The following is an 18,094-nucleotide window of genomic DNA, read 5'->3' as shown; positions in this document are numbered from 1 at the left end:
ACAGGGATTTTTAAAAAAAATATTTGTTGTTATTTTACAGGTTTTCTATGTTTTGTTAAAGGCATTATGGAGGATGTTTTTTTTGTTTAATTTGTCTGATTCACATAAAATGAATATACTGACCTTTAGTGGACTTGTATGTATGGTTTCTAAAAAAATTAAAAATTAAAAAAAAATAACTGTGGACATGGCAGGACCTGAAAAACATCAGCCAATCATTGCGCTCGGACCGAGGCGTTTGGTTTGCTCCCTTTCCTGTCAATCAAAAATCTTCCGGCTCAGGCCTAGTTACGTAGATTACGTACGCCTTGGACTTACGTGTTTTCTGTATGTGTTGCTTTGGTATAGCTTCGTAGTTAGCTGGCGACTTGTTTTGCTCATCTTTTTTTACATAATGGCAGATAAAGATCCAGGGGGACCCAGCCGTAAAAGACAACTTCACGAGTCCTACGCAAGTTTCTGGAGGGGGGCGTTTCTTCGTAAATGTTAAGAGGGGGGAGGTTAGAGGGGAGTGAGGGAGAGGTTGTATGTGCGCATGCGCATGCTACGTTCAAAGTCATAGGAAATTAAATCTCCTCTAATGCCTTTAAATTACTGATACTATCTAATAGATGTTTAAAAAGAGGCCATGACCATAAAATTGCATTTTGGATTTGACTGCATTTGAAACCACTAAAGTATCATTATTTTACAGCTATTTGCTGTGATTCACTGCTTTTTACAGCAATACATTTATTTTTGATGTAATGTTTCTACCAACTTTGCTACCAGATTTTTACAGTTTTTGTTTTTACAGTGTACTAAATCAAAGAAAGTAGTTTTACTACAAAACATATTCAATAATTCTTGCTTGAAACTAATACAGACTGTCATTTCAAATAAATTAAATGCACTTTTTGAAAGATAAAGTTCGGGGCCATCTTCGTCTCTTTATGCCACAAAGACATGAACGTGGGGGAAGACAGTGGGGGACGGACAAGCAGCAAAAGGAGCCCAGCCAGGAACTGAGCTCACTGCTGAGGACATCTACACCCATAGACCACAACAACTCAGCTACTGAGTTGCCAAAAGTAAATGCAATACATTAAGTTTGGTAAACTTTATAGATTTCCATCATGTAAAGCTTGTGGTTAAATGTTTAAATGGTGTTGCTCCCCTACCTCTCAGTAAAACTTTTTTTTTTCTCAAAAAGCTTGGAAGAAAGTTCTGGAAATTGCTATGTGGTCTTTAAAATGTGCTAGAAACTTAAAAGAGTTAACAAATCCTGATAAAGTCTAGCAAAAACCTGCCACTCATGTCTAATCTAGAAATGTAACACATTCAAAATTTTCAGTTTTATGTCGTTTTCTGCACTCAGCACTCAGTTTACTTTGCTTGTTTTTCAGCTTTAGGGACAGGTGTTAGAAAATAATGCTCTCTGTAAACTTTATGACAGCTTCAGTGGATACAGTGGATAGGTGCTTTCATTTTATCTGCTATATATATAATGCATCTGTCATTGTTTTTGGTTTGTAGTGATTGAATGTCGTAATAATACAAAACACCTTTACGCATCATGTGAAAAAGTGCTTTTTAACACAATGTTCTAATGAAAAAAACGGCAAATTATTATCTGTCATGGAGACGCAGCCCCTTTTCTGGGCTTTTGTTACTTAAACACAGCTTGATGTTGAACTGCTGTTACATAGAATCTAATAATCCTGAGGAAACTTCACACATGCACTGTTATTTTCCAGTCTTCGTCTTGACATGCGGAGGCTTGATTACTACCTGGGCCTTGAAAAACTCCTGACATGACTGTGGGTTGGCTGCTTTGTGTTTATGTCTAAATCTAGGATCAGACAGCGGTCCATCTTTGAAAAAAACTGCACACACTGCAAAGAGAGAGTCAGAGTTTAATAGGATCTCAGGCAGGGTTTGTGTCATCACTTATGTAAGTCCTCTTCAGAGGGAGTCCACCTGATCAGACTCCTGTCCCCGGCTGTGTTTGGTTCCTCCTCTGTCCCAGTCTGTCTCTGTGACCTCGTCGTCCCAGATGGTCGACGTCTCGGTGTCGCTGAAGTATCCAGGCTCACCGGTGTAATGAGTGGGGAAGAGCAGCAGAGGCTCCACTGAAAATGCTTTCAGCTCCCTTTGATCAAAATACTGCATGTACTCGTCTCTGCAGGGACAGGGAGGTTGTCAGTGTTACTTTAGACAAATACAAAAGGCCTCAAAGTGTAAGATTTGAAGTGTATTTAGTGGGTGAGACTAACTTGGGGTGTTTGTTGAACATGACGGGCAGAAACTCGTCAACAGGCAGCATTTTGTTCAGAGGTTTTGCCTGCAGGAGCTTCTTGGCACCATTCAGTGAGAGGATGTAACCCAGAGTCCAGTAGGAGTATCCGGGGTGCACCAGGTTCTGGACTCCCTTCACCCAGTACTCCGGCTGCTTCATCTGCAGCCGCTTACGACCCACATAACTACAGAGACACATTACCGGTCACTACTGAGGGTTAAACACAAAGAATTAAATCGGTGTAAAGGAACTCGCTTACATCAGGTCCCAGTCCAGTCCCACTCTCTGCACATTGTCCATAATGGCCACCAGCCGGCTGTTAAACCTGGGCTCAAATCTCACATCATCCTCCAGCACAAGCACCTGCTGTAGTTCCTGCTGCACCACCTAGAGGGCGACACACAGTCGTCTTCAGTGACACATCAGCTGCACAGCTGTTCTTACTGGGGTTGAGTTGTTGTTGGTCAACTATCAAGCACACAGTTTAAATCCTCACCTGCTTCCAGATGTTGTAGTGGCTGAGGAAGCAGCCGATCTCCCCTCGGGTCAGCACCCGCTCTGAGTACGGGTCTGTGTACCCAGGCAGCATGTCTACGCCCATCGACTGCAGCACACTGGAGTTCAAGGCTCTGTGAGCAGCGCAAGCAAATACTTTGCTCATTATCAGTGCAACACATGGCTAATGTTTTCAGACTTTTGGAGCCTTGTTTTCCATTTCTGTCATGAATTCTTACAGCGTTATGCTCCATTAATGTGGTCAGATTCCACCATTAAGTTAAACTCAGGTAAATAGAAACACTTGTTTTGTGTTTCACAGTATAATTCACTTTCAAATCCGTACATTCTGATTGGTTATTGTGCAGAAAGTATGTGTTTGCACTGGTACTAAAGGCCCGGTCACACCACCCGAACTTTGCTGGAGAGTTCCTTGAACGGTAGGGAGGGGGGCCGAATTTCGACAACGCTCGTCACCACGCACAAAATGGGAAAAAAATCGAAAACACGGGCGTTGGCTTAGCAGTGCACCTCTGAAGCCGGCGTTGCTTTAGCGTTGGTTTAGCGGTAGCGAGCGGCAGCGAGCGTTGGGTTAGCGGTGCACCGCTGAAGCCGGAGTTGCTTATCGTTGGTTTAGCGGTAGCGACCGTTGGTTTAGTGGTGACGCGGCGTTCTGCGCATGCGGGCGTTGGCTCGGCGGGGGTATAAGGTTGGTTTAGCGGCATACTGCTTGTGACTACGGAGCTGAACGGATCGTTTTGATACAAGTTCTGATAGATTTTTGATAGAAGTGCTGGAAGGCTCGTGGATCCTCATTCCTCAGCTCCACCATCAGCTTGTCATACAGTCCATGTTCAGGCCTTCTCAGTATCCACTGTCTGACCCACACAACTCTGTCTCTCCTTCTTCTCTCTCTTCTCCTTCTGTCAACAGCTTGTTGTAATCTGAGGAGGTTCTGATTCTGCTGCTGGACTAGTGCACCAATCATAGCAAGTCTCTCAGCATCCATGGTGATACAGTTTTACTGTAACTTTGAGCAAATTCGATATAGATGAGGTCTGAACTCAACGGCAGCTCGATTCCAAATGAGCTCCTGGTCCATTTCTCCCCGTATTTATAGCCAAATTCTGGTCCCGCTCCGACACCTCTATATCAACGCCAAACCAAAGTTCATCGCCACCATGGATCGCTGCTTCAACGCCCGACACCGTTCCAGCAACCCCGTGTCCACTCATAAAATGCTTACAACCGCTCCACCGAAGTTTGTGCAACGTTTAATCGCCGCCTGGGCAACGCTGGTGAAGCAGCGGTGGTCCAGCGTTCAAGATTTCTGCGTTGGCCTAGCGGACCCAAGCGTCCACGAACTTGTGTCGAGCGGTGCCAAACTTTGACTGGGCGTTGGTGGAGCGGGGGTGAACTTTGCCGGGGCGGAAAATTGCCCCCTCCTCACCGCTCGCAATATTTTGTGCAGCTCAAAACATTCGGAGCAGTAGGAGGGCCCCTCCAGAAACATCAGCGGTGGCCAAGCGTATACGGCGTTTCAGTAGGGGCAAGACCGATTTGTGGCACTGGCAGCTAGCAGTGACACTTTTTGTGGCACCGACGTGGATGCCACAGTTAATGCCACTGTTTGGGCGAGATGCCACTGCCGCAGCGGCATTTCCAGTGGCCTCTGGAGACACCAACAGAGATTCCATGGTTAATGCCACTGTTTAGGGAACATGCCACGGTTAATACCAGTACTTTTATCGCTGTTTAGGCGAGATGCCACGGTTAACACTACTGTTTAGAGGATACCACGGTTAATGCCAGTACTTTTACCGCTGTTTGGGCGAGATGCCATGGTTTATTCAGCTGTCTGAGGGAGATGCCACCAGGGGTGAAAGTAAGCTGGAACGGTCCGGAACTGCGTACCGGCAAAAGATCTGGTGGCGGAAAGCAGTTCCGGGAAAAGATCTGCTGGCGGTACGCCGCTCTTCCACCGCTATACTATGGGTACGCCGGTACACCGCCCGGCCTGCCTGCTATCTATAGATATCGACCGGAGTTCACTCAGCAGTACGTGAGTGCGCATGCGTGTCTACTTCCGTAACACAGCGATTGTTATGGCCAGTAGCAGCCAATAGCAAATAGATGCGCTTGATTTATTGCACTGGGGTGAGCAATAAATTACACCTGAAATTCCACACGTTCTTGTGAGTGGCTGAAAAACTTTCATCAGGATTTACAATGGTTAGCATCGACGGAATGGGGTGAAAGTAAGCCGGAACGGTCCAGAACTATTACTAATAGTTCCGGCAAGAATTTACACACGTGGACAAAATTGTTGGTACCCCTCAGTTAAAGAAGAAAAAATCCACAATTCTCACTGAAATCACTTGAAACTCACAAAAGTAACAATAAATAAAAATTTATTGAAAATTAAATAATCAAAATCAGCCATCACTTTTGAATTGTTGATTAACATAATTATTTAAAAAAACAAACTAATGAAATAGGGCTGGACAAAAATGATGGTACCCATAACTTAATATTTTGTTGCACAACCTTTTGAGGCAATCACTGCAATTAAACGATTTCTGTATTTGTCAATGAGCGTTCTGCAGCTGTCAACAGGTATTTTGGCCCACTCCTCATGAGCAAACAGCTCCAGTTGTCTCAGGTTTGATGGGTGTCTTCTCCAAATGGCATGTTTCAGCTCCTTCCACATATGTTCAATGTGATTCAGATCTGGGCTCATAGAAGGCCACTTTAGAATAGTCCAACGCTTTTCTCTCAGCCATTCTTGGGTGTTTTTGGCTGTGTGTTTTGGATCGTTGTCCTGTTGGAAGACCCATGACCTGCGACTGAGACCAAGCTTTCTGACACTAGGCAGCACATTTCTCTCCAGAATGCCTTGATAGTCTTCAGATTTCATCGTACCTTGCACACTTTCAAGACACCCTGTGCCAGATGCAGCAAAGCAGCCCCAAAACATTACTGAGCCTCCTCCATGTTTCACCGTAGGGACAGTGTTCTTTTCTTCGTATGCTTGGTTTTTGAGTCTATGAACATAGAGTTGCTGTGCCTTACCAAAAAGCTCCAGTTTGGTCTCATCTGTCCAAAGGACATTCTCCCAGAAGCTTTGTGGCTTGTCAACATGCATTTTTGCAAATTCCAGTCTGGCTTTTTTATGAGTTTTTTTCAGCAGTGGTGTCCTCCTTGGTCGTCTCCCATGAAGTCCACTTTGGCTCAAACAACGACGAATGGTGCGATCTGACACTGATGTACCTTGGCCTTGGAGTTCACCTTTAATTTCTTTGGAGGTTGCTCTGGGCTCTTTGGATACAATTCCAACGATCCGTCTCTTCAATTTGTCATCAATTTTCCTCTTGCGGCCACGTCCAGGGAGGTTGGCTACTGTCCCGTGGGTCTTGAACTTCTGAATAATATGAGCCACTGTTGTCACAGGAACTTCAAGCTGTTTAGAGATGGTCTTAAAGCCTTTACCTTTAAGATGTTTGTCTATAGTTTTTTTTCGGATGTCCTGGGACAATTCTCTCCTTCGCTTTCTGTTGTCCATGTTCAGTGTGGTACACACCTTTTCACCAAACAGCAGGGTGACTACTTGTCTCCCTTTAAATAGGCAGACTGACTGATTATGAGTTTGGAAACACCTGTGATGTCAATTAAATGACACACCTGAGTTAATCATGTCACTCTGGTCAAATAGTTTTCAATCTTTTATAGAGGTACCATCATTTTTGTCCAGGCCTGTTTCATTAGTTTGTTTTTTTAAATAATTATGTTAATCAACAATTCAAAAGTAATGGCTGTTTTTGATTATTTAATTTTCAATAAATTTTTATCTATTGTTACTTTTGTGAGTTTCAAGTGATTTCAGTGAGAATTGTGGGTTTTTCCTTCTTTAACTGAGGGGTACCAACAATTTTGTCCACGTGTGTAAAACTACTTTCACCCCTGGATGCCACGGTTCATGCCACGGTGCATTGGGATCTTAAAGTTGTTGGTTTTTTTTACCAGTACTCCAGCAACTCTGTTATGAATGGCAATCAGCGTTTCGCCCCCTCCCTCGTCTCCATGCTGTTCTGGAGAATTCTCATCAGAGCCTCACACAGAAATAAAGTTGTGCAATTAAAAGCAGATGAAATTTAAACTGATTAAATTGAAAGTAAATATTAGTTACTATTAAAATTTAAATACAATACAGAATACAAAAAAGTAGATTAGTAAATACAGTAATAAAATACAAAATATAAGGTGTGTGTATCATATTTGTCTTGAACAACTCATAACCATTTTAATACACTATAAATACAATACAAAATACAAAAAAATTAAAATAGTAAATACAGTAATAAAATACAAATGCGGGGGGGGGGGGGGGGGGGGGCAATACCGCGAGCAGCGGAGCTTCTACAGCTGATCGCAGCTGCTTGGGACACACGTCTCAATTCTGATCACAGATGTATTAAAAATGATTCCCGAGACACAGCGGTAAAAGTACTGGTATTAACCGTGGCATGTTCCCTAAACAGTGGCATTAACCGTGGCATCTCTGCTGGCATCTCCAGAGGCCACTGGAAATGCCGCTGCGGCAGTGGCATCTCGCCCAAACAGTGGCATTAACTGTGGCACTGCGGCGGTGCCACAAAAACTGTCACTGCACAGTGGCATTAACCGTGGCATCCGGCGCGGTGCCACAAAAAGTGTCACTGCTAGCTGCCAGTGCCACAAATCGGACCTGCTGTCTCTCCTTTAACGGGGGCCAACTTCTGTTAAACGGTGGTGAACGGTTACCAGCGGTGATGAATTTTTTTGCTCCAGGAACGCTCCAGCAAAGTTTGGGCGGTGTGACAGGGCCTTTATTAGCTAATTATGAGTATTTAATACATGTTAGGCAGTAATAAAAAAAATGTTTATTTGCAGTTTAGGGGTATTTGTACTTGACCTTTTACATTTTATACAACTTTGCAGTTTACAGCTTCAAAATAAAACGATATAAACACCATAAACAAAAGCCCTGCATTAAAAATTTTACAAAATGGCCCTATTTAGATAGTTACAACATAATTTACATCACATTTTTGGGATATTACATTAAAGATACATGTCTAATCAATTTTTTACTGTTGTAGTTGGTTGCAGTAGAGCTATTTAAAACTGCAGTCTTAACAAAGTACAGCTCAGTTATATATTTTATAGAAATCCTGAATCTATGAAGTAAAAGCTGTCCGTATCTGTAGAATAAATGCAGAAAAAAGGATTTTCTCTGAAATGTAGTGCAGTAAAATTAGAAAATTGCATAGATGTCTGAATACTTCTGTAAAAAATACAACAAAAAAGTTATTTATTAAATAAAATGTGCTTTTCACTTTTTTCTAGTTGCAGATTTCCATTTCTTATACAAAACTATATATAATGCATTTAATTATATGTTTATGGAACAGGAGTCATTCTGAAAATGCTGCCACTTTTGATAGTTTTTGTTCATATGCTTTGATTATTTTCATTACATGAAATTTACTTTCACAGTTAAATTTATATTTTTTCATTGTGATATCATAACTTTAGCTTCTGAATATTCCACCAGCTGTGACTGAATGTCATACTTGCCATCCACGGCTTCTGTCAGCGTAGCATTAATGCCAAGGACGGCCACAGAGCTCAGCATCCTCTCTCTTCTGTCTGAACGCCGCCTCAGATTGATCAGAAAGACCTAGACGAGGAGGAAAATAAAGTGATTGTTCACTTATAACTGGCACTCTTTAGCTGGGAAATATTTGTCTCTGGTTTAAAAGTGTATCTGTACCTCATCAAATCCCATCTTCCCTGGCTGTTTAGGTGTAACATGCACATACTGTGAAGGCTCCATGGTGTAGGAAACTGGAGGTAAATGCCACACATTCACATTTCACATGAAACTAGTAAACTGACTTTTGTGTTAAAGGAATTTATTATGATTAATATCTAACGGATGCGAAACTCTTCAATAAAAGCAGGACTAGGAAGTGAAAAGGGAGGCAGAACTTTTTTAACACAGGAGTGAGGCATGTGGCATGACTTTGAGAGCGAAAAAGACTAAATATGCTGCAAAGAAACGATGAGAAAAGACTGAAGATGGACCGAGAGCCTGAAGATTCCTCATTCATAGTTGACCGCATTATAAGCAGAAATTAGAGTGAGAGCTTACTTAGTGCTTCTGTCAGTGTGTGAGTAAAACTCTCCTCTTCTTCCTCCAGAGTCTGGTCCTGCTTAAGGGGCACCGGTAAGTATCCATAATGATCCCTGTTGCACACGTACATCTGAATACCTGCAGGGTTCAAATGAATGAAGTTTCAGTGCAAATATGTTTTCCTTGTTTGAAATTTCACCACAGTTGTTACCATGAAGCACAAGAACGGGTTGTTCACATGTTATCAGTATTATTCTCAAGTAGATTAGCAACAATAATCTGGACATGTCCATGTTTATGATATTAATGTCTGTTTATGTGAAAAACTGATTCAGATTCAGAAAACTTTATTTGCCCGCAGAGGACAATCAAAAAGGTACGTGGAGAAGGCAGTGCAACAATGATGTAAAAAAAAAAAAAAGTTAAAAACAAGAAATTAGAAATAATATTATATTGTCTTTACCAGAATTTCACAACTTTTACTTTAAGATTTGTAAAAATAAATAATTCACTTTGTTTCCATATGCCCTGGACTATTTTTTTTTCTAAATTTCCACTTAAAAACTATCCCTAAATTTAGTCAGTAATAGCTGCAAAAACTGTAAAATGAACAATATTGAGCTCTGCAATAAGTCTCCTTTTCCTTCTTCTGCTCTGCACAATGGTCTGGCGACATGAGACAACCTTAGACTTCACCAGACAAGAGTGAAATTTGAAAAACTTCAGCAAGAATTGTAATTTAAAACAGCAGATTCAAGAGTAAATTGCAGCAGCAATGACAATTAAAGTAAAATGGTTTGTGATGGCTTCATTTCTGAGAATGTTCACGGCCCCAGACTGTATTAGTGTTGAACATTTGTTTGATGTTTTTCGGAAAAAGTGAACATAACAGCTAATATTTAGCACAAGTCACCTGGAACACTAAGGATGAGCCTTCAAGAAAACCAAATGTGTTCTGGTGTGTTGCAATATTCTGTGATTCCTGAAACATTTCAGAAAAGAACAAAACATAATTGCAAAGTGAGTGATCGAATTTTGCACTACGGTGCTCTCTAAATAATACAGACGTAATTTAATACAAATTGTCCTTACTATTTAAATATTTTTTTAACCCTTTATCAATCAATCAAGTGCCATGCCATTCAGTGTAGGCGGTCATTTCTCTCCAGCTAATCCGATTTTTTGCTCTCTGTATTGTGACTGTTGCCCTTTCCATGTGTAGCCATGATGTCAGTCAGTCTATCATTTTCAACCCTTTACATTTGAATGATATAACGAACATCTAGTGAAGGAAAGTCTGTGTATTTTCAGCTCTACACATGGATTCCTTGATGCTTACTACTAGTGAAGGCCAAATGATTGTGATCAAACCCAGGCAGGAAAATCATCTTTTACATTTCAAATCAAAACACAGTTTGATGAAAGTCTGACCTGCTTGTCGAGCAGAAAAAGCAAAGACCATGATGTCGTCCAGATGGTGAGGGTACTGTGGGTGAGGAGGGTAGAAGGCCAGGTCTTGGCTGGCTCTGCGCCTCAGGTCCAGCAGGTAAGTGGAGTACACCATCGGGACGGCAAAGCAGCCCTGTCGCCTCCACTTACGGATAGGAATGTACTCTGGGGTCCGTCTGTAGTAGCCCTAAATGGACATGTGAGGACCAAGAATGATGACTTCCCTGCAGTTTTCAGCAAATATTCAACACAGTCAACATGCTGCAGTGTGTTTTGTTTACCTGGGGAGTAACTCCACACCAGAAGTTGGAATAAAGACTTCTAGATTCCAGCATGGGAGCCACAACTGTCAGGTTCTCTGCTATCATGTCAGTTAGCACTTGGTTGTTTGTGAGTAAGTTATCACTGTCCACAAACTGATGGAGAGAGGAGAAGTAATAGATGACAGATAAGTGGTGATATGATGCACACATTTTTGTTTTCTACTCTCTCACCAATATGTAGTCTGTCCACAGTCGCCTGGCAGCTCTGAGCGCTGCCTGCTTTAGTTTCATCACATGGATGAACCGAGAGTTGGGCCAGTGTTTGGGTCCCTCCTCATCTGCAAAAGAGCTGAGAGACAGAACATTGTCTTAGAATCAGGAGAAGCCCAAGGAACTCTGGGGATTTTCAAAAAATCTGGTTAGCTTGAAGAGTTCCTGGAGGACCCGTGGAACCTTTAACAGCTCAGTTCAGAGAAAGAGTTGCTGGAGGAAAGCTAAAAAGAGGATTCTGGTGTTCTACGGGTTAATTTATGGAGCTATTTAGAACAATAGCGGAGATCCTATCTGACTTTCTGCTGACATATTTATATGCAAATGATTTGACACTATTGCCAAAGTCCTGACTTGCTTCCATTTTATTTAGAAACGTCTACAATACTTGGATAGAGTCATATCTTTCCTACAGACAATAATAATAATAAAGAATTCAAACTGGAACCACAAAATGCCACAAAACGATTAGTTGAAGAACCTTTCTATGTGGTGCATAAAAGAAAATATTACAACACATTTTTATTCACCTTGGCTCCTCCATTGGTCTCCACTCCACAGAGTGATAAAGGTGCTGGACTCCTCTGAGCCACTCATGAAGCATCGCTGTGCTGTTGTCCACACTGTGGTCAGAGGCTGCCCTGAGATCACAAAGAAAGAGACAGAGAGACAGACAGACAGAGGAGACAGAGACAGACAGATAGAGGAGACAGAGAGACAGAGAGACAGACAGATAAACAGATAAACAGATAGATAGATAGATAGATGGATAGATAGATAGATAGATAGATAGATAGATAGATAGATAGATAGATAGATAGATAGATAGATAGATAGATAGATAGATAGATAGATAGATAGATAGATAGATAGATAGATAGATAGATAGATAGATAGATAGAGAGACAGAGACAGAGAGACAGAGAGACAGTGACTCTTTCTTTCTTTCATTCCTCACTTGTCTAGGAATAGTTTATTTGCTCATTAACAGTAATGCAAAATGTGAAGAATGACATTCACACAGTGCAGTTAAGCTGGCCAGAAAATGGTGTTAATGTCTTTACTACTATTAATAAAGGTGCTTGTGCAGGAAAAGCTCTTCAGTTCAAATCAACACCATTTTACTAGTAACTTAAACCATAATTTCAGTGTATATTTTCTGTTTTCTTCAGAAAGCTGAACAGATTTATTGAAATTAAATGACTGATATAATTAATAAGATGTATTTTACCAGATGGCAATGCGGTCCTTTGGATAGTCCAGTCTGTCGATGCATCCCAGGAAGTGAGGCAGGCTGTGCTGAGCATTTCGTGCCAGGATGGTGATCAGCACCGTGGGCTTCAGCAGGGAGGATTCCTGCTGGCTGCTGGAAGCTCATCGGCTGGAAGGTCCTCTGTGCTGGTGGGCAGGAGGAGAAGTCCTGCTAAAATCACTAAATTAAATCTAAATCCCACACATTTAAAAGGCATATTTCCAGCAGGGGAATCTCATGTGTCAGACTGCTGTAACTGAGGCAGAGAGACTCACACACACATGATAACAAACACACACACTGAGAGAGAGAGAGAGAGAGAGAGAGAGAGAGAGAGAGAGAGAGAGAGAGAGAGAGAGAGAGAGTGAAAGAACCTGAAGTGAGACCCAGTAAGAGGTGGAGGAAGTTTTCAGATCCTTTACTTGAGTTAAAGAAGCAATAAAACAATGCAAAAGGTCCCGCATGATACTATTGTGTTCAGACCATCCTGTCATACTGTTAATTTTGCTGTAACATGCTGTATACACCTATACTGTAAAATAATAATTATAAAGAAATTACTGCTACTTTATCTATCTTTTATTCTGTTTCAGTTTATTTTATTTATAATATGACATATTTAATTGAATTTATTTACTTATTTATCTATTTATTTTACTGATCTACTTATGGATTTATTTTATTTTATTCATTTATTTTTATTTATTTATTTATTTTACACTTTAAACTAACCTCCAGTGTCTACCTATTTTAAACCTTTAAGATGGCGTTTCCTCAGTATGTACTGGGTATAACAATGTCCCTGATTTATTTTTGTCTTTATTTATGTTGCTTTTTAACAATACAGTGCATGGATTGCGGGGTGGGTGGGTTCGGGGCTGGGTGGGGTGGATTTGGGTCTTAATTTCTGTCATTTTATTTTAATTATTTGTCTGTTTGTAAAGCACTTGGTGCTACAACTGATGTATGAAAAGTGCTATATAAATAAAGATTACTATTACTATTATTATTATTATTATTATTATTATTATTATTATTATTATTATCAATAATAATATTTTGTCCTGGTTAATTGCTAAACTGCACTTTGCTGTCTTAGTGCATGTACTTTGTGTCATGACAATAAAGTTAAATGTAATTGAATTAGACTTTTTTTTTACTGTAGTTGTTGGCTAATATATTTTTGCTTTGTGAAACATCTACAACCTAATTGTATGGAACATTTTAAGGAGAAAGGACTCTAAATTGGGTTTTTTCGCTCTGATTTTGGTCTGTCAGGCAGCTGCCGCGATGAATAACGAACTAATGTTTCCACCCGGACGACTTTTGCTGCAGCACGCCGGCAAAACACACTGAAAACACAACTCAAGCACGCCGTAACTACAGCAGCAGTATGTCGTGAAATCAAACTGGAGTTAATAAATCGGTGTTTGTGGTATCAGAGTCGATAAGGGCAGCTTTAGAAGCAGCGGACATGTGTGACCAAACTCCTAACTGGATCCTCCAGCATCCAGCGGTGAGTTTTAAAGCAGCTGATGGTGGTGCAGTCTGACAGTCTGACAGTGTGTTAGCGTTGTCAGCTGCAGTAACCAGCGTCTGTTCTTGTGTCAGTATCAGCAGATGAAGGATCTGGAGGTCGGAGACAGCGAGCAGCTCCATGCAGCCTTTCTGGTGTACATGGATCTGACTGAGGGTGAGTCTGAAGATACTGACAGGAGACACTCTGACAGATGTTTGGGTTTGTGTGTGATGCAGACAGAGTCATTTAACAAGGCGGAAGACAGGACAACAAAACAACGAATCTACAGCTCCTTCTCACTTTTATTGTAATTCTGTAGGAAAAGAACAGAATCCATTGTATTTTATTTTGTTTGTGTTGTTGTCTAAAAGATGCCCATGTTAAATATGCACACAATAAAGTAAAAGAGTTGGCCTTTACAATTCAATGTGCAAGGTGGTATTAATTTGTGTTTGCACAACTTAAAGACAAATTATTCTTTAAAATCACCTCATTTCCAGTAACAATACTGTTGGAGTGACTGTAGCGTTTTCAGTAATCGCTTTAGTGTTTCCAAAAGTGGCCCACAGGAGATAAAACCACCAGATTTACTGAATTAGACATACAGAAGATAATTCATTTTACTCCCTCAAATTTACATAGCAAGATCAATACAAGTGAGACATTTTGAAGACAATAATAAAGAACTAACTAAATGTTTTAAAATTAGATACAGTCGATTAAGTCTTGGCAAATATCAAATTAGTATTTTGATATGCTGTGTAACTGCACACAGTTTGGGCATGTTAGTGCACATATGTTACAAATTAAACCTCACTGCAAAACCTCAAATTTGTGTCTGACACATGGAGAGTAATATGCAAGAAGAGTCAGACAGAAAAAACATACTGTTATCTGGGGCTGAATGATTTGGGGAGAATAAGTAATTTGTGATAGAACTTTTTATAGTCAGGCTTCAGTTCAATAATCACTGGGATAAATGTAAAAAATAAAAAATAAATGATGGATTATCACCACATTAGGCCGTCAAACATGTAACTGTCACACAAAGAGGATCTTTGATTTGAGAGTTTGAAGTCTGGACCAGTCATGGTGCATAAAATACATCCTAATCTGCAGCCTTTGTGAATACCGTCCGTACTCTAAACTGGTAGAAATAAATATGAATCATGTTCATCTCATAAACAAGTATCACATTCAGTAATCACTGGAGTGTCTTCAAATTACACATAAGCAGCCGGAGTATCAGTGTGGATGTAACTCACACTGTGTTTCTGCAGTTCGTCGGTGGAAAGAGGTGTCTTGTGTGAAGAGTCCTGAGCTGCAGGTGGTTTTACTGAAAGCGAAGGAGAAGGAAGGAGCATCTGTTCAGACCATCTTTCCCCTGCCAGTTCATCGATCTCTGAGCCACAGAAGGTGAAAGAAGCATCCAAACTTTCACATCCTGGCTTCCCTAATTTTCCCAAACTTACAGTTTCCTTCTCCTCCCCACCCTGCAGCATACGTCAGGTGCTGGACAGAGGTTTTCCTGTGCTGCTGTGTGCTGTAGCTGCTGACTCCACCCTGGTCTACCAGAGGATGACTGACGGACTGGTTACACCGGACCCTCCTGCAGGACCTTTTCAGGATGTGGGACGTCGGCAGCACCGGAAGAGACGGCAGCAGCACTGAGCAGCTGATGGACAAGATGATAATGAGCCGGTTGGTCGGTCTGTGTGACTCTGTGCGAGCTACTGTTAAAATCAGCACATAGATGGACTGTCACTGTGGAGCTCTTATATGGGAATGTGTCAGTACCCCTCCAGGTGATATATGTGGCTGTTAGGTCCATCCTTGTTAGTCCCTCTCGCTAAGAAACCAAAGGCTACATCGAACCAGTGAAGTGCAGTTCAGGGGATATCAACATTTTTCAGCTTAATGACATCTGGAAACAAAAGCTGTGACTTATCCTCTGCATGTCAATTCTGTTAAATTCTAATGACACCCTGGAGCGTCCTGCCATGTTTGAGAGGCTTGTTGTGACGTATGGAAACAGGAATATGTTCATCAAACACTATATGTGCTGATGCCTCCCACAAAACCATAGACTGTACATTAAAAAAGCCTCCAGGTTTGAAAAGTGAAGCCACAATGGAAGTGCCTTAAATGTGCATTCTTTCTAACAGCCAGCAGGGGACGACTGCTCTGGTTACAAAAAGAAGGAACATGTTATCGATTATGAGAAAATGATGCTACTTCTCACTTCATTTATTACTTTAGTAAACATTTTCCAAATGAGTTTATGGTCTCAAACAGTACTTTTACATCACCTTCAATGCAACTTGATGTTCATTTCGTAATTTATGGTCCCATTTAGACTAAAATAGACAATGAAGCAGGGTTAGTTTTATGGTGTGATGGCCTTGTGATTGACAGATCACTATGTTTAATGTTTGCTCTTAATCAGATCCACACCTGGCTTGTAAAGGTCCAGTATCAAAAGACTATATGTTCAACAGCCAAATGTCAACCTCAAGTGCTGCATTCCAGATCACATACTATTCCCCCCATTTCAGTAAGTACTACAGCTTCTTGTACAAAGTATGGACTGTTTCATGCAGACCATACAATTAGGACATACTACTTTGTCATAATATTGTGCCTTCTTCATATATCTGTGACATTACCTTATCTGTCTGTGCACTCTTAAGCTTATACTATTGCAAGACACCATGTTGTATGTGATGTGACCATGCAGAGGACTGTGGGTCAGAATAGCCAGGAGAGTATGCTAACCAGATGTTGTATGGCATCATGGTTTCACCATACTACATTTAACATGCTATGTATTGGGACATGATTAATCATTTTCTGGCATTCTGTATGCAGTAGTATGGTATTGTGTATATTGTAACACATCCGAGGCTTTAAAGCAGTAGTCCACACACCAATGGGTGTGACTATGCTCACTACATCTACCTTTTAAAACAAACTGGGCTCATGATCTTTGATTGGGAGCTTAATAGTTGACATCCTCAGATTTTTTTAAACTACTGCAGCCCAATCTTTACAGATTTTTGAGGCTGGTAAAATATAGAAGACAAAAACTGTACATGTATATCAAGAGTTTTGTTTAAATAACAAATATGTACCAGCCACAGTTTTCATTTAGATATCTTAAATACAATGAAGGAAACTCGTAAATAAATAAATTACTTTTTTGTCTTTTATCCTATTATTTAAAATAAACAACTTAAGGGTGTCATTTGGAAAGGGCCTCAGTCAGACATGACAAAAGGTAGCTGGCAGCCTGAGAGTAAACAGTAAATGTTAAAGAAATTAGCTACAAATATAACAGAAAATGTGAAGTTTGCCACGAATTAGCTCCTGTCCAGTGGCAAAATAAGGTAGGCTTAATGAATTTTTGTGTTTGTAGGGATTTTGACCTTGTATTCTTGTGTAAAAATGTAGCTAACCAACTTTACGTTGCTAATCATGCTAACCAACGCTGTGTTGCTGTTAGCACGCTATGCTAACCTACGTCATTTATTAGCATACTCGGCTAGGTGACGTTAATGACGATATGGTCACCTGAAGTAACTGGTTTTCTTCTGTTTGTCCTATCCTACTCTCCTATTCAGCTCTTTTTTTAAAGCAGAGAATTTCTTATTTATCTACATTTTTATCCCTTGTAATTATCAATGTTGGCGTATATGTAGAAACCGCAGCAGGGAAATCTAAATGTGTGTTTGCATTGACTTTGAAACAGTGCCGCCTGTTGTTCCACCAGAGAGGATTCATAAGTTTATTATTTCAACAGTAAACTATCCTCCTTGTATTACTACCTTTGTAACTTCAACTAAAAGGGTCTAACTGCTGATCGATACGGATCTATTACCACCTGTTTTCAGTCCAAATAGCATCTGATTAGTAGGAACTACTTTTCCCTCCGCCAGTGGAAGCTGGCTCTATAAATACGTGGGAAAATGATGCACATCTATTTGTCTTCGGTTTGTGTGTTTGTTTTAAATAACGGGACTTCCCCGCATCCTTAAAACGGAATATCGTTTTATTAAAACTCGTATAAATAAATATGCCAGTGATATTAATACCATTCGCATGAAGTAGCTAAATAAATGGCAGAACAAACAGCTTTTGCAAAGTTCAGGGCTGCAGAGTTTGTTCAGCTTGGAGTGAGATTTGTCTCGTTGGATGAAGTCACATTAATTCAGTAAAATATTTCAGTTCATACATAATATATTATTATTATTATTGCCAATGTGTGTTTTAGTGACATGTAAATTTCAAAGACCTCCTCAAGTGAAAAGTGTTTTTAAATCTTGTTTACAGTGTCCATATGGTGCTTTTGTATGCCTGAAGACATATCATGATTGAAATAAACAGTCAATACCAT

General features: G+C 40.5%; 2 protein-coding genes across 2 annotated transcripts; one reads left to right on the top strand and one right to left on the bottom strand.

Annotated features, from left to right (window-relative positions):
- Positions 1-1,875: 1,875 nt before the first annotated feature.
- On the bottom strand, positions 1,876-12,451 carry colgalt2a (collagen beta(1-O)galactosyltransferase 2a). Its single transcript, XM_022213534.2, has 12 exons — positions 12,162-12,451; positions 11,461-11,571; positions 10,892-11,009; positions 10,679-10,813; positions 10,380-10,584; positions 8,967-9,086; positions 8,586-8,659; positions 8,386-8,492; positions 2,775-2,907; positions 2,538-2,665; positions 2,256-2,462; positions 1,876-2,161 (listed from the first exon to the last, which is right to left on the bottom strand). Exons 2-12 carry the CDS (start codon positions 11,532-11,534, stop codon positions 1,945-1,947), a joined length of 1,518 nt encoding a protein of 505 aa, XP_022069226.2. The 5' UTR covers positions 11,535-11,571; positions 12,162-12,451; the 3' UTR covers positions 1,876-1,944.
- Positions 12,452-13,517: 1,066 nt separating this feature from the next.
- On the top strand, positions 13,518-18,093 carry tsen15 (TSEN15 tRNA splicing endonuclease subunit). The gene is made up of 4 exons (XM_022213569.2): positions 13,518-13,698; positions 13,794-13,875; positions 14,982-15,117; positions 15,201-18,093. Exons 1-4 carry the CDS (start codon positions 13,657-13,659, stop codon positions 15,370-15,372), a joined length of 432 nt encoding a protein of 143 aa, XP_022069261.1. The 5' UTR covers positions 13,518-13,656; the 3' UTR covers positions 15,373-18,093.
- The last annotated feature ends 1 nt before the right edge of the window (position 18,094 follows it).

Source organism: Acanthochromis polyacanthus, chromosome 9, assembly GCF_021347895.1.
Source record: "Acanthochromis polyacanthus isolate Apoly-LR-REF ecotype Palm Island chromosome 9, KAUST_Apoly_ChrSc, whole genome shotgun sequence".
Taxonomy (NCBI): Eukaryota; Metazoa; Chordata; class Actinopteri; family Pomacentridae; genus Acanthochromis; species Acanthochromis polyacanthus.
Note: the sequence above shows the minus strand (reverse complement) of the source record. Positions and strands in the feature narration are given on the sequence as shown.

Coding starts and splice junctions, on each gene's coding strand:
- colgalt2a (XM_022213534.2), bottom strand. CDS start 11,534: ATGCTTCATGAGTGGCTCAGAGGAGTCCAGCACCTTTATCACTCTGTG. Junction 10,814..10,891: donor TGTGGACAGACTACATATTG/GTGAGAGAGTAG, acceptor TCTCTCCATCAG/TTTGTGGACAGTGATAACTT. Junction 8,493..8,585: donor GGAAGATGGGATTTGATGAG/GTACAGATACAC, acceptor CTCCTCGTCTAG/GTCTTTCTGATCAATCTGAG.
- tsen15 (XM_022213569.2), top strand. CDS start 13,657: ATGTGTGACCAAACTCCTAACTGGATCCTCCAGCATCCAGCG. Junction 13,699..13,793: donor GGATCCTCCAGCATCCAGCG/GTGAGTTTTAAA, acceptor TTCTTGTGTCAG/TATCAGCAGATGAAGGATCT. Junction 15,118..15,200: donor CGATCTCTGAGCCACAGAAG/GTGAAAGAAGCA, acceptor CCCACCCTGCAG/CATACGTCAGGTGCTGGACA.